The 15507-nt window shown below is 47.8% G+C and overlaps 1 protein-coding gene across 29 annotated transcripts in view; it reads left to right on the forward strand.

The window, feature by feature from the left end:
• NCOR2 (nuclear receptor corepressor 2) overlaps positions 1–15507 on the forward strand; it is a 494549-nt gene that overhangs the window by 337650 nt on the left and 141392 nt on the right. For all 29 annotated transcript variants that reach the window (XM_075898492.1, XM_075898501.1, XM_075898496.1 and 26 more), the window contains 2 exons: positions 1889–1943; positions 4365–4463. In XM_075898492.1, coding sequence (XP_075754607.1) covers positions 1889–1943; positions 4365–4463 — 154 coding nt within the window. The remainder of the gene's footprint in view (positions 1–1888; positions 1944–4364; positions 4464–15507) is intronic.

Consider the following 15507-nt stretch of genomic DNA (forward strand, 5'->3'; position numbering starts at 1 on the left):
GTCTAAAAGGGAAGAGTCGTGCATATGTATAAAACTGAAGTCAAACCAAGTTCCTTGGTCGGCTATTTGTTTATACCGTGTCGTACACGACAAACAGCTGTCATGTCTGTGATGTGGTCCCTCTTTGATAGATGTTAAAAAATTTTCAGAGATGCTCTATGTTTCTCACAGCAGGGTTGTCCCAAAGGGAGTGTGGGGCCCAGGACAAGGCCCCACCATATTTTGCTCTGCCCTACCCACTGCCCCCACTCCACCCCTTTTACCAAGCTCCACCTCTGCTCTGGCCCCACTCCTCTTGCCACTGCTGTTCTGCTCCCTCCCCCAAGTGATGGGAGCCAGTGGATTACTGGAGGGCGGGGGGTGGCAGCAGGGTTTCACGAATACCCCCTGACCTCTGCCCTCTCCTAGCCGCTGGGAAGTGGAGTGTTCGGCCCCAGCCTGCTCTCTGAGCAATGCAGGCTCGGGGAATCAGACTGGGGCCGAAACCAGTGCATTCTGCTTCTTGTGGCTGCAGTGAAGTGGAGTGCGAGAGGATGGAAGAGAGGAGCAGGCTGTTGGGTAGCTCCAGCTGTGATGAACGTGGGGGGGAATGACCTCTGGGCCCTGCAGCTAATATGGGGGGGAGGGGAGAACCATTCCATCCAGATCCCTAAATGGCCTCCTCAAGGATTGAACTCACAACCCTGGGTTTAGCAGGTCAATACGCAATCCACTGCTGCTTTTGTATGGTAGGCTTTCTCCCTGCTAGGGGAGCAGCCACTCAGAGATGCTGTTAGTGGGGACAGCCTGCTGACGCCACATGTGTGTTCTGTCCCTCCAAACCTCCATCACACTGTCAAACTCTTGGGTAACTCAGTGGCCTGCTAACTACTCATGTTGTCCTGTGACTCCAGCAACACGCTGAAGTAACTCGTGACAGCAGGCTGTGCTTCCCATTTGGGGTTGTGCTGTTCAGTTACCTCTTTACTGCCTTTAAAGGTAAGGAGAGAGAGAGAGGGGGACAGAGAGAGAGAGCACATGGAAAGCAAAGCTTTCACATACATGAGTGAGGATGCCTCTGTTCAGAAGAGTTTCATTAGCTGGCAAACTTTGGAACCCTTTGTCTCTCATAGCTTGGAGTCATCCCTTGGTTGTTTCTTGCAGTGGCCAGCCTTCTGCCACACCAGTTGAAAGGAGAGAGGAGCTAGGGGTCGTTTATAATGGATCACAATTGCATTCATGAGAACTTCCCATGAAATAGTTTTCTAAGACCATTCACCCCCGGTGCCCAGTGCAGAAGTAATGTAGCACCATCTCGCACCCTAGGATGCTTTTCAGGCATGAAGCTGTTAAATTATAGGGAAATCTTCAGTAAGGACCCTTTGCTATAGGCAAACCCCTGCTTTGGGCAACCACTTCAAAGGGTGTCCAAGATCCCCAGCCCGCACTTGTTTACTGATCAGCCCATTAGACCTGGTCACCCATGCAGCTGTAGGTTTGACTCCATAGGTTAATTCCGTGTTCCCTTAGCACATCACTGCCAGCTGCAGCATGAGCGATGCGGCTTAGCCTTTTCTCATTCTTCCCCCTTCCCAGGCCACACTGGGTCTTTGTTGCTGCAGGCTGGTGGTCTTGGCATCAGTACTCCTGACTCAACTGCAGAATAAACCAAGCAGCAGGCAGCAGCTTCACTAACCTCTGGATTCTTTGGCAGATCGTCCATCTTAAGAATGTATATGGGGAAGTCTCCAGGTCATTGAAAGCCATGGCTCCCAGGCTCTCTTACATGACTTTCCACCACCCCACTGCCTTCTGACTTGACTAGTTCAACGCTTGCTCTGCCAGGGGGTGGAGTACACGGGCAGCTGCAAGGGCTCTCATTTAAACTTTCTCTTTCTTGTTCTCATAGGTTCATGCAGCATCCAAAAAATTTTGGTGTGATTGCTTCGTTTTTGGACCGGAAGGTAAGTATGTTTGGTTTGGAACTAAGTGACTTTAAACCCTTAATCTGTCTCTTGCTTATTTATCTCAAGAGTTTCTCTAGAATACATCCCCAAAGTATCACATGTGCAGAATTATTCCTCCCGTTGAAAAACTTTCTTTTATCCTAGGTGGCCAAAGAGCCTCTTACACAAAGGAACCAGAGTCACTTTATAAACTTTGTACCTACCATGGAAAGGTAGCCACTTTTTGGGGAAGGGGAGCCGGTGGGGTAGAAAATGGTACCCAGCAGGCTGCACAGTAGCCAGAAGAGGGACAATGCTTGACAAGGACATAGAACACTAGAACTGGAAGGTATCTCGAGAGGTCATCGAGTCCAGTCCCCTGCCCCCTCACGACAGGACCACCATGGCAAATTCCTACTTTCATTAGAAGTAAGCTGAGACAGAAAGTGTCTTTCAAGAGCATGCAAGGATCTCAGTTTTTATGGTCTCTTCTGTATGACCCCACATGAAATGAAGTAGCTGAGTTTTGGTTTAGGATGACGGTGCAGGATGAAGTCACCTCTAAAGCGATTTGGAATTCAGAGCCCTAAGGTGTCAGGATACTTCAGACAGCTAAACCCACAGCTTTGCTTTATCTCACATTTTGTAGGCATCTCCCATTGGCTGGTACTGTCATGTGTTGGAGGGGTAGCAAACAGTCCATCTGGTCATGTGCTACGTGCACTAAGAGAGGGTTCCTGTCTCAGCTCTGGGCTGAACCCCAGAAATGATGTGAATAGTCACCCGCCAATCTCATCCATTATCATTTTTCCTTTATTTAATTCTTAAAAGCCATCAAGAACCAAGAGATTTCTAGTGCTGGGGAGACACTGAAAGAGCCCAAACTCCCTGGGCGTATTCCTGATTGATCTACATCTAGGGGCTTTTCTGAGCCCCAGTAGTTGGACAAGCGGAATGAGTATTTGAAAAGCAGCCCCCAAAACACAATGAATTAGCGAGTCTTAATTAGACTCGCTAAATCAAACTCTGGAAGGTTGATCGCAGCAGTGGCGATCTTCTATTTAAAGTAGACAAAGGCTTTAGAAAGCTTTGTGAGCACATGGCCTATGAATCAGCAAGACCTTCCCAGTTCTTCCCTGTCATTAAGCCAGATGTGTCCCGCCATGGCTAGTATAGTACTACCTGCCTGCTCTCTATTCCAAGTAATAGAAACATCTTGAAATTTGAGTTACACTCTTTTACTGTGCAGGCTGTAATTGCAGGATTGAGCAGATCCCCATATCTGTTGGAAAGGGAGGCAGGCAGAGATGCACAACATAATCCACTAGTTATTTACATTTGTAATAGTTTGTAGTGATTTTGGAACAGAGAGAGAGAGAGAGAGAGAGTGTGTAAATAAGTAACCAGGGCTATGGAAAGGGATCTAAATAATACCTTAGACAAACCAGACTCTCTATTGTAAACATCTTTATTCTCTCTGCACGACTACAATAGGTGTGACAGCAGGTAATAGCCTTCCTATCAACAGAGCCCCCTCTGAGTTTACGGAGCTGCTCACTGTGTGGCTGCCTTTTGTACTAGAGTGCCATTATATCCCCCGCCATCCCACCCTTCATTTTTTCCTCCTGTTCTCTAATGTAACTGGCCCAGATGTTGTTGCTCTAGGCCTGTGCCTGCCCCTTAGCATTGTCACTGGAATCCAGGCAACAGCTTCTGAATGCTGAGGACTCAATACATCAGCATGACAGTGAAATGTGTTCAATCCAGCACATGTAGTGGGTGGAGACAATGGTGGCTGACAGTTATATGGTGGGTTATGTGGTGCATAACTACAGCTAAAGACAATAGACGTGTCTCAGGCTGCTGGGGTCAGCCCTCCCATCCTGCCCAGCACCAAACACAGTGTCGAGGAGAGCTGTCCACACCAAAAGTGCTGTGCAGTCATAGGGGCAAATAAGGATTTAGATTCAGTTATTACTTAGATACGGATGTTGCTGTTTTTTCTCTTTTAATTGTCCATGCCTGACTTGCAGTAGCTGCTGAGGGCTCCCACACTGCCAGTGCTCTGTTTGGGATGGGGCGCACTTACAGAAAGGGATCCCAGCTCACCACTTTACAGTTTGCTGGGTGCTGAGTTTGTGATATGCTGCTGATGCCCTGAACATAGATGGGGGCTCAGCCTTCCTCCTTACTCTTTTCTGGGCTGATTATTTCCCCTAAATTGCTGGGCCCCTACCAAGCTCTCAAGGGAAGGCCTGCTTCTGTCTGGGTGTGGGAATGTTTTTTGCCCTGCAAGCCTCCAGTATTCCAGGGAAACCCAGCTGTCTTAGGGCCTGAAAACATGTATGCGTGCACAAATGCACATCTCTGGAATCCTTCACCCTGACAGAATGCTACTGTCAAAACTGCTGTGCTCTGTAGCTCCCTTTGTCGTTACAGACGGTGGCAGACTGCGTGCTCTATTACTACTTGACCAAGAAGAATGAGAACTACAAGAACCTTGTGAGGAGGAATTATCGGCGACGGGGAAAGAATCAGGTAAGAGGTGGAGACCGGATGCACAGGACCTTTTCTCCTCCACACAGCAGCAGTCCTTTATTGTCTTAGCCCATGTGTGTCAGGTTGAAGTAACATGTGCCACATCTTTCCTCCTGAACCCGGGGAGTGGGTAGCCTGGTTGCTGGTTGGAGTGGCTCTTCCCAGTAAGACATCAGTCTTGGAATTGAGATGTTCTTTGGGACCTTTTCATGCTCAGTGTTTCACTAGATGCTTGACACTTAAGAGGCGTCACCTGAGAATCGGTGATGTTTATATATTCTCCTCCTTCACAGCTTGTCAATAGATGTTAAAAAGAAAGACTGTTTGAAAAGGGACTGTTATGTCTGCGAAAGGCCCAGAAACTGGAGTTCTCTGCATACACAATAGATACAGGCCTGGAAGGCTGGGTTAAGGTATGCAACTCCAGCTACGTAAAATATGTAGGTGGAGTCAGTTTACCTTAAGCCACGCTTGTTGATGTCTTTACAGAGGGAGGCTCCTATCAGCTTCCCTCACCTCTCCTGACTGCCAGGAGTACTGGCTCTGATCAGAGCCACCCTCAGCATTCGATTTAGCAGGTCTTAACTAGACCTGCTAAATCAAATGCGAAAAGTCGTGGGCTCAGTGTAGGCAATACAACAAGTTTCCCTGAGATGTCTTCCATTTCCACACTCTAGGGACTGCTAGCCTTATTAGTGAGAAAAATATTCAGTCTTCTTGGGCCATTTAGATTTTTGCCTCCTTTAGAATGTCTGCAAAGGTGACCGTTGTCATAGTGGATTTGGTAGTATGGATCCTTGAGGTGGGTCTGCTTGCTCTTTGGAGTCTAAGCTAAGACCATGAACTCATTTCGCAAGACAACAGAAAATAATTGGCAGTGGTGTGTAGCCACTGGGTGCAGTCAGCTCCAGGCCTAGATTTGAGCCAGTCACTTTATCTCTGCAGCGGAGATTTTCCAAGCTGTCTAAGGGAACTGGGTGTCCATATCTCTTAGGCCACGTTGACCATCTGAGCCCTCATTTTTAATCCAGTGAATCCTGAACCCTTAGGAATTATTCATTTCACAGATGGAGGAGTGTGAGCAATGAATGCAAGGGAGGGGGATCTATTTAGATAATGTAGTGTTCATGAAGGAAAAATGGCTAATACCATGTTCTCTTGTCCTACCCACATAAATAGTTCATACTGATCCCTTGCCACAAGAAGAGATTCTGGTTGGAAGGCAGATAGGTCACTTTGCCCCGGTTTGACTTCCATGGCATTTGGACATTGGAGAAGTTCACACATGGTGAATACCAGAGGCTGGCCCAATTTTCTCTTCTTTTTTTCAGACTTAGAAATGGAAAAGCCCTATTAAGTGGTCAATCTCCTTGCAAACACAAGATGGCTCCTTGCAGTACATTTTATAGCATCTTTTATGTTACATCCCCGCAACTAGGACATGAGGATGCATTTGTTTCTTGTTAACATCGGCACTAATTCTGATTTCAGTGTTGAGTTGAGCAAGTAACAGGCAGAGGGAGTGAGTGGTAAATTACCACCCTCATAAATGTGCGCCTGTGTAGCTTATGCTTCCGTTAGTGTATTTTGTTAATATTTTAGGTTGTAAACTCTACTGAGTTACAAAACACCCCACAATTCACGAATGGGCCTATGCGTGCTCACTAGAAGTCAGGTCCTGTCATTGTGGAGGGCATGTGAATGTGGAATTTGAGAGTATTGATTTAAAATAGGAGCATCAGATCAGAAGTCCTGAAGGAGTGTGTGGTATAATCAAACCTTTATTAAATCTGTTGCTAGCACAAGTACCCAGGCGCGTGTGAGGCAACTCACAGAAAAAGGAAAGTGGCATGGGCTGGATCTTCCATTGGTGTAACTTGGTGTAGTTCTGTTGAAATCAGTGTGTAGGTTGATTGTTAATGGTTGCCAGTGGGGCTGCACCCTTTGACACCAGCTGAGGACCTGGCCTGGCTGCATACACTGGAGAGTTGCAATTGAACAGCTGGCTCCTGCAAGTGGATTTGCCTGGGCACAGCCTTGCCACCAGTTTGGCCCAGCAGGGCTTCAAGGGAATGCCTGATTAGCTGCATTGGTCCCACCCTAAATTCAGACAAGACACCATGGGTGAGGGTCCTCCTCTGACAGAGGAAAATTGGGAAAGGGGTGAGGAAGGGCCAAGGTAACAATAATAAGATCAAGGGGTTACTCAGTGGCCCCTGGGGGCAGCCCCTGATGCCCATGCGGATGCCTGTGCAGCGTGAGGCATGCTCACATCTTAGTGAGGTCTTCGAGTCGCCCCCATTTATTGCACTGGCCAGGGGAGGGAGGTTCTAGGTAGGGCTCAGTCAGGTGATCTGTGGCTTGGCATGCCAGGGATGGGGGAGGAGAAGAGGTTCTGCCTACACTTGGGGAGTGATTCCCTGCTGGAGGAGACAGACGTGCTAGCTTATTAAATACAGATCGTAGCCATGCTGGGAACCACATCTGAGACCCTGAGCGCATACCTGGGACGGCTTGCCTCTTGTGCCACTGTGAGTATGCTCTGATTTAGGGAGTGAGCGCCCTGAAAGCTAGTGTGTCTGTGTCTCCTCTTGCTGGGTATCACCCCATGCACAGAGACACCTGGTGTGAGCGCATCTGAGTGGCAGAGGTGTCAAAGGGCAGCAGGATAGGAGACCATGGCTGAGAGGGAAATCGTGCCCAGCTGTGGCAGGTGGGAGCTGGGCACCTTGTTCCTGTTAGCTCCCTTCAGATTCCCTGACTTAACCTTTTGCAAACAATTTGTCTCCTGGCAGCCACCCTCCCCCTGGCATCTGGGCCAGGCATGTTGGAGGTCTTGGAGTGGGAGTAGACTGGGAAGGTAGCATGGGCCTTCTCAGGAAAGGGTTCTTGCCTCTCGAGCTCACCCATTTTCTGGCTGTGAGAGCCTCCATCTCTGAAGCCTTCAGAGCCCAGCACTGAATGGGTCTGCTTCCCCAAGGTTAGCAAGTAAGTGGCTGGTATGGGAGGGGTCAGAAATTCGTGCTTTAGGGATAGTCTCCATTTAGATAAGTTGTGTTCTCTTTGAAGTTGCACTGTGTTTAGAGCTGTGTTTGGCTGTGCCTTATTCATTCAGATCAGGGTTGTTTATCTCTATTATCCTTGTCCCAAGGAGCCCTAGCCTAAAGCACGAATTTCTGACCCCTCCCATACCAGCCACTTACTTGCTAACCTTGGGGAAGCAGACCCATTCAGTGCTGGGCTCTGAAGGCTTCAGAGATGGAGGCTCTCACAGCCAGAAAATGGGTGAGCTCGAGAGGCAAGAACCCTTTCCTGAGAAGGCCCATGCTACCCTCTATTGCACTTGGTGCTGTACGAACAGACCAAAAGACAGTTCCTTGCCCCAAAGAGTTTACTGCTGAAGTCTCAGACAGGAGACAGCTGGCAGCCACAGGTCCAGAGGGAAGTGGGAAAGCACCAGGGAGCAATGAGACAATACAGGGTCAGCATGAGAATTTGTGCTCTCGGGGCATAAGGTTTGCAGGAGTCTGCAGCTATTTGAGCAACAGGAGAAAGCCACCTTCTGAACCATGTTCGTAATGAAGTCCACATTCCACCTTGTTAAGGGTCAGGGATGCAGCTAACGCACTGAACTTGCCCTTGTATATGGAAGAGATTTAAACACAAGAAACTGAGATTCGGTCAATTTAAAACCAAAATAAATTTAGTTCTTCTGAAGGAGAGCATGTAGCTGTATTCTGATACAAATCGCATTTCAGCCAGAGCTTTCGTAGCTCTGTTTATCCTTTGGAGATGGAAAGAGTAGTGGGGTCTCTCTGCTTTGTGGAATGAAAGGAGTTCACGGAGAGTTTGAAATAACTGAGATGATAGAAGCTATTCTAGTTTCAAGACAGTTGGTGTAGTCTAGTTATTAGAAAATAAATGCTAAAAACTCCCTAAGCAACTTTGCTGATTGTCTCCTAAAGCTGCTCCTTACTGCTGAAATACCTTTGTTGTGATCTGTGACTCCACAAGACACTCTACTTCCAGCTCACGTAAAAAAAAAACCAAGAAGGTTTGTGTTCTAAATCTGAATGGGACCTCAATGATTGGTACGTTTTCTAAACTAGAAGTGAAAGGTGAATCAATCTGATACACTGTCATTCATACTCACCCTTGACTAACACACTCTCTAAATAACTATTTGAATTCAGTTTTAAGAAGTCACGCTCCAGTTCCCCCTGGTCTTCAACACTGGATCATTTAACAATTTAAGGACAATTCATAATTCTGAAGTTACAGTCTTAATATCTTAACCTAAGATAGAGTGCAACGTTAACTACATACTAGTTTTGTTTTGTTTTTGTTTGGTCTGTTTTTGTCAGGCATTCTTCAAGCAGCAAGGTTAGCTATTACACTTGAGCAAGTGTTAATGAAGGATCTTAACTTCCCAGATACCTTTTGGAAGATTATTATATAATATGTGAAGCACAGTATATCCTACAAGTTCTTAGCATGATTCAGAAAGTTGAGAAAACAACTAGTGGTAATCCATTTTGGATCTGCTTTTAACCAAGAGGAAGGAATTAGTTGCAAATGTGAAAGGGACTGGGAACTTGGGAGGAAGTGTTCATGATCTGACAGAATTCAAGATTCTAAGGAAAGGAGGACATGAGAACTGTAAACCAAGGATAATGGACTTCAGAAAAAGCAAATTTTAGCCAACTCAGAAAAGAAGTAGACTAGCTTCCATGGAAAGACCAATTCGGATGAAAGGGGGCCAAAGGTGGCTGGCAGTTCCTAAAAGGTATAATACTAAAGGCTCAACATCAAGCAGAGGAAAGATAAGGAGAGCCATTGAAAACTGGTGTGGCTGCACAAGGAACTTTTAGCTATCTAAAGCCCAAAAAAGATCCATCCTGGAAATGGAAGGAGGGGCATGTCACCAAAGAAATATACATGGGAATAGTGTATGCATATAGGGAACAAAGTCAGGAAAATTGAGGCAAAGAAGGAGTTACTGCTGGCAGGAAATAGTTGAGACGAAAAGAAGAGATTTTACAAATAGTTTTGATGGAAAGAAAAGGAAAGGGAAAGGGAAAGGGAAAGGAAAGGACAAGTGATATGGGTCCCTCTGCTCAGTAGAGAAGATGAGTTAGTAAGGGAAGATAAGAAGGCGGAACTTCTCACTGCTTATTTGCTTCAATTTTTACACAACAAAAACAGGTGACCAGATGATTAGTAAAGTTTTCATGAACAATAAAGGAGAAGGGAGGCAGATCGGGATAAGTTAAGAACATGTCAGAGACCATCTGAGTAATGTGAATGAATTCAAGTCAGCAGGGCCTGATGCTGTTCACTCGAGGGCACTGAAGGAATTAGTTAAAGAAATCTCAGAGCCACTGGCAGTAATATTTGCAACTCATAGATGACAGGAGAGGCCCTGGAAGCTTGCAGCAGGGCTAACGGGGGCCGTGTCCAGACTCAGGGGTTCTTTTGAAAAAAGTAGGCTACTTTTTTCGAAAGAACTTCCCCTGTGTCCAGACTCAAGCTGCGTTCTTTCGAAATTATTTCGAAAGAACGCGGCTTTTCTTTCGATGGCAGTAAACCTCAATTTACGAGGAAGAACGCCTTCTTTCGAAAGTTCCTCTTTCGAAAGAAGGCGTTCTTCAATGTAAAGAGGCAGTCTTCGAAAGAGAGCATCCAGACTCGCTGGGTGCTCTCTTTCGAAAAAGCGGATTTCTCTTTCGAAAGATCCGCCTGCAGTCTAGACATAGCCATAGTGCCCATCTTTAAAGAGGGAAAAAACAAGACCAGTTTGCCTGACCTCAATACCTGGGAAGCTACTAGAGTATGTATAAAACATTCAGTTTGTAAATACCTGGAGGGCAAAGGGGTGATCACTACTAGTCAGCATGGATTTTCCAAGAACAAATCCTGCCCAACCAACTCTTGACTTCTTTCTTTGACATGGTAGTTAGTTCAGTGGTTAGAGGGAATGTGGTGGCTATAGTATACCTGGATTTTAGCAAGTTTTTGAAACAGTCCCACATGATATTCTTATCAGTAAGGTAGAGAAATGTGGGTTCAGTGGATCTACCCTTAGGTGGATATGTAATTGATAAAACAATTACAAACCAGGAGTAGGTCTCAGATGGGGTTCCACAAGCATCTGTTCTAGATCTAATCTTGTTTAACATCTTTATTATTTACCTGGATTTAGGAATACAGAGCCTACTGATCAAACGTGCTGACACAAAGCTGTGGGGAGATTTGCCAGTACGTAGCAGTGCAGTGCTAAAACTCTAAGGCTGTGTCTACACTGGCAGCTTCTTATGCAAGAAAACGTCCACACTGCCATGTGCGAGCTGTGCTTTTGCGCAAGAGTGCCCTTGGCAGTGTGGACACGCTCTTGCGCAAGAAAGCTCTGATGGCCATTTTAGCTATAGGACTTTCTTGCGCAAGAAATCCCTGCTGAAGCGTTCACACTGACCTCTTGCGCAAGAGCTCCTGTGCAAGAGAGCTTACACCTGTTAAAAAAGAGCGTAGCTCTTGCGCAAGGAGCCATCTCTACTATGCCGTACTGTAAATTTTCTTGCGCAAGAGTGGGCAGGCAGTGTAGACGCTTTGCGTATTCTTGCGCAAGAACGGCCATACTTGCGCAATAACCCGTTAGTGTAGACATAGCCAAAGGGATCTTAAATTGGAGAAGTGGACTATAGATAACAAAATGAAATTACATAAAGATAAATGCAAGGTGCGATACTTAGAGAAGAAAAATCAAAGGCACAAATACAGAATGGAGGGATACCTAGCTTGGCAGCAGCACTTCTGAGAAGGCTCTGGGAGTTGCAGTAAGATCACAACCTCAATGTGAGGCAGCAGTGTGATGCAGTTGCAAAAAAAAGCAAATGTAGTTTGCAGTTGCAGTAACAGAGACACAGCACACAAATCACAGGCAATTGCACCACTCTGCTCGGCACTGGTTCGGCCTCAGCTGGAGTATCATGTCCAGTTTTGGTCATCAATATATAGCAAGGATGTACAGAACCTGGAAAGCGTCCAGAGGCAAGTGACAAAGATGATCAAAGGGCTGGAATGGAAATGAGCCCCAGCCTTCCTCCAGCCAGTCGGAACATGGGGGAAGGAGGCTCAGGCAGTGCACCGCTCATGCCTTTCCCTGGCTGGCTGTGGCATGCTTACTTGGGGGGACAGCAGAGAGGTGCGCTTGCACCCTTTGCACCCTCCTGCGTACGGGCCTGATTCCTCAGTTCAAATTGCTAATTGGAAATCTGCCTGTATTTGAAACCACATTCAGAAGCTGTTCTCCAGCTTTAACCCTGTAGTGCTCTGGAGAATCGTGTCTACCCCTATGCTGGTAACTGAGGGTCTTCCCACAAGCCTTGGTGAGAAGGGCAAGTATGACTTGCAGTTACCTCCCAGAAACAGGTTGGCAGAGGTACTGTCTTGTATAAATTGTATTGGACCAATCTGAGTTGGTGAGAGAGACAAGTTTGCTGGCTACACAGAGCTCTTGTTCAGGTCTAGGAAATAGAGTGTCACTGTCAAATATAAGATGGTTTAACATAAATAGTTAATACATTTTTCAAAGGACCACTTAAGATGCAGTGGTCCCTTAAAAACTCCCCAATCATAGACTAGTTAAGGGAGTCACAGATTGTTGTAATGAATCATAAATCCAGTGTGTCGGTTCACTTCATATTTTGTAGCATCTAGCAAAGGTATGAATGTAAGATCCTAGGCTCCTTTTTTGCCGCTGTTGTGCAGGTTTCCTTTGAGGGCGAGGTTTGAGGGATCCAATATGGTAGCTTTGTGAGGCATAACAGTTTCAGAGGCATTTCCAAACCTGCTTGTACCTTCCTGCCCCCTCTGAGCAAACTGCAACAGAATCAGATACCACCCAAAGGGATGGTCCCCTCACTTCCCGTGGGAGTAGAACATAGGAATGAGGTGACAGCAGTGAAGAGGGAATCACCCCTCAGAAGTGGGGGGGATGGGCAGAGGCTGTCAGTACCAAGCTGTGGCTGAACAACAGCACCTGCAAGAGCTGAAGTGGCCCCTCCTGCAGCAACTCCTATATATCCAGGCGGCAAAGGGCCCAGGAGTGGGGCACTCAGCTCAGCTGGGAAGAGGAGAAGATACATTCTTGGGCCTTTCTTGCTACAGCCAGCAGCCCCCCCAGCCTGCCCCACTCCCCATCCTGGAGAAGAGTCTGCCCTGGGGACAAGGGGCTCTCATATTATTGCTGCAGTTAGGAGGACACTAAGCAGAGCAGCAAGCCCTCCACTCCTCTCGCTATGAGACCTTTGAGACCTGGACTCAGAATGTAAGGCTTAGAGGCCTCCCATTTTTGCTGTGCATAGTTAGTTAATACCAGGGGTGGGCAATAATTTTTGCTGAGGGGGGGCCACTCCAAGAATTTGGAAAGTTGCCATGGGCAACATTCTTCATATTAATGGAGGAGGTGTGGGGTTTGGGATGGAAGTTATGGGCAGAAGGGAGCTTGCAGTAAGGGATTGGGGTGCAGCAGAAGGTGTGGGGTCTGGGAGGGAGTTTGGGTGAAGGAGGCAGTTGTGACCTGGGTTAGGGAACATTCCTGCAGGGGTCAGGGGAGTGAATTGGGGCAGGGATTGGGGTGCAGGAGCTAGGCAGAGAGTTTCGGTTGTGACCGGGGCAGGGGATTGGAGTGCAGGACCTGGGAGGGGATATGGGTGCAGAAGGAGGGGCAGATGGTTTGGGCTGTGACCTGGGGCAGAGGTTTGTGGTGCAGGCTCTGGGAGGGGATAAGGCGGCAGGAGAGGGGCAAAGGGTTTGGGTTATGTGAGGTGAGGGGGGGGGGGGGAAGGCCTGGGGTGCCAGAGGCAGGCCCTGTCTGGGAGTCTTTCCTGACTCCCAGCCCCCTGACTTCCCCCACCTCTGCACTGGCTGCAGGAGCCATGAGGTTTTTGAACATCTAGGAGTCTGAGCGGAGGAGAGGGAGGGTGCTTTGCAAGCTGACTCTTAAGAACAGGAAGCTCCCGTTGGCCGAAACTGGCCAATGGGATTGTGCTGGAGGCGGGAGCAGTGTGTGAAGGCTCGTAGCTGTTACAACAAAGACACACAGCAGTTTTTCTCAGCAGCATGTGGGGAGGGGGGCAGGCAGGGCATCTGCCTGAGGCTCCTCACTGCATCCCTGGGCTGGAGGGTATTTTATTCAGGCTGGTCCATACTCTGCCCCAGCCCCACCCACAGAGCTGGCTTTTCATACATACTGCAGGAGAGCCGCATGGCATGCTGGGAGTTGTAGTCCTTTTGCCTCCCCTGCTTCCCTCCCAGATGGTGCGGAGGGATGGAGGTGGGACTGCAGCTCCCAGAAGGAAGGGACCCTTCCCTTCAGTGCCAGCCAGGCATTGATGGTGGGTCCCATTCTTTGTCATCTCTAATTGGCCCCTGCAGCTGGCAGCCAGCAGAAGGGGGCAGCTGCTGCTTGAGTCTGGCTGGAGATGCTGCAGCCTTCCCCAGCCCAGCTGGAATTGGTACCATGGAGAAGCATGGGGAGTTGCATTCGCAACCTTTGCACCCCCCTCCCCCCCGCCCATATGTACGGGCCTGCTGTGGTTCTAGGATTCTGTGAATGTTTTTACCTTTTTCAAAACCACAGATTTTTAATAAATAATTTCATCATCGGGGTGGGGGGGGGGGGGGGAGTCGACTCTTGCTGCTGATGCTGGTTGCTTGGCCCCGCTAAACCCCAGGCTCCCTCGGTTGGGGAAAGAGGTGGGGTGGGAGTGGAGCAGTGGGGCAGGGCAGAGCAGGAATGGGAAGGTGGATTGTCCTGGGGCCTGGGGCAGCGTTGGAGGAGCGTCTTCCACAGGCTGGCGGGAATGACATGTGGCCGATGGTCCCCCTAGCCTTCTTACTAGTTGCCTTTGCATGCAGCCTACTTATTCTGGAATAAAGCATGTTTCATTGTAGGATCAAGTGCTTAGCTGGAGGATATACTTGAGTAGTTACATTAGGAGTTAGTCTACCATAGCTGTTATGGTCAGCTTTCCCCAAGCAGATAAACCCTGATGAAAGCATTCCTTTGGTCTAACCCAGTATGGCAATTCTTATGTTCCTCCAACTACAGGAAGGAAGGTGGTGCAGCACCGGTGGGGGCAGTGTCAGGATGTGGTAGTTTGTCAGGCTGTGTAAAGTCACCAATTGACTCAGACAATGAGAAGGAGCCTGTGATATTTCTCCTCACACTTCATCCAAAGTGTATCAATCAGGCTGTTGGCAATGGGGTCACTTTCATAGATCAGCTGCTAAATAAGCCAACTGTCAAGGATGATTCAGAGGTAAATGAGGTCATCTGGCTAAGTATAAAACCCCCCACGCTGAGTCCCTGGGCAGGCCCACAGGATATGCTGTCATGACTCTCCTGCTTGGTGTTGCAGTCAGCACTCAGATATTTCACAGTGAAAGAACTGCTTCCTCGAAAGCGTCAGAGCTAATGAACAATCTGTAGCCTCGCAGTGGATGGCAAAACAAACTGCCCCTCATAACAGCGCAGGAGACCACAGCTGTATTTTCCCCTATGTAGTGACTTCTGAGCCAGCATGTTGTTGTGATTAAAGTAGGGAACTGGGAGCCAGAATTCCTGTACCAAAGCCTGCCAGTGACTCACTGCATGACCTTGGCCCTTGGACAACTTGAATAGTTCACGCCAGCTCTGAGATACATTTTCCCATGCCCACCCTCCCCAGCCCGCTGCCAAAAAAGCAGTTGCATTATTTTTATTGAGTGCCGTCCCTCACCCACAAGAAACCCATTTCTTGTCTCCCGCAGTCACTTCAGTAATGTGAGCGAACAGCACAAGCTCTTATCTTATAAACATGCTGTTCTTTTCATGTACACAGGCTGTTAAACTCGCTATTAAATATCTGCAGCAGAGACATGGTGTATCTGGCAAACTTTTCTTACGTTGATGTGTAGGACTCCCATTTATTGGATTGGTATATGTAAGGCGTGTTGGAAGTTCATGTTTCTCACCCATCTCACTGACTTGTGCCATCAGTAC

Source organism: Pelodiscus sinensis, chromosome 15 (assembly GCF_049634645.1).
Source record: "Pelodiscus sinensis isolate JC-2024 chromosome 15, ASM4963464v1, whole genome shotgun sequence".
Taxonomy (NCBI): Eukaryota; Metazoa; Chordata; order Testudines; family Trionychidae; genus Pelodiscus; species Pelodiscus sinensis.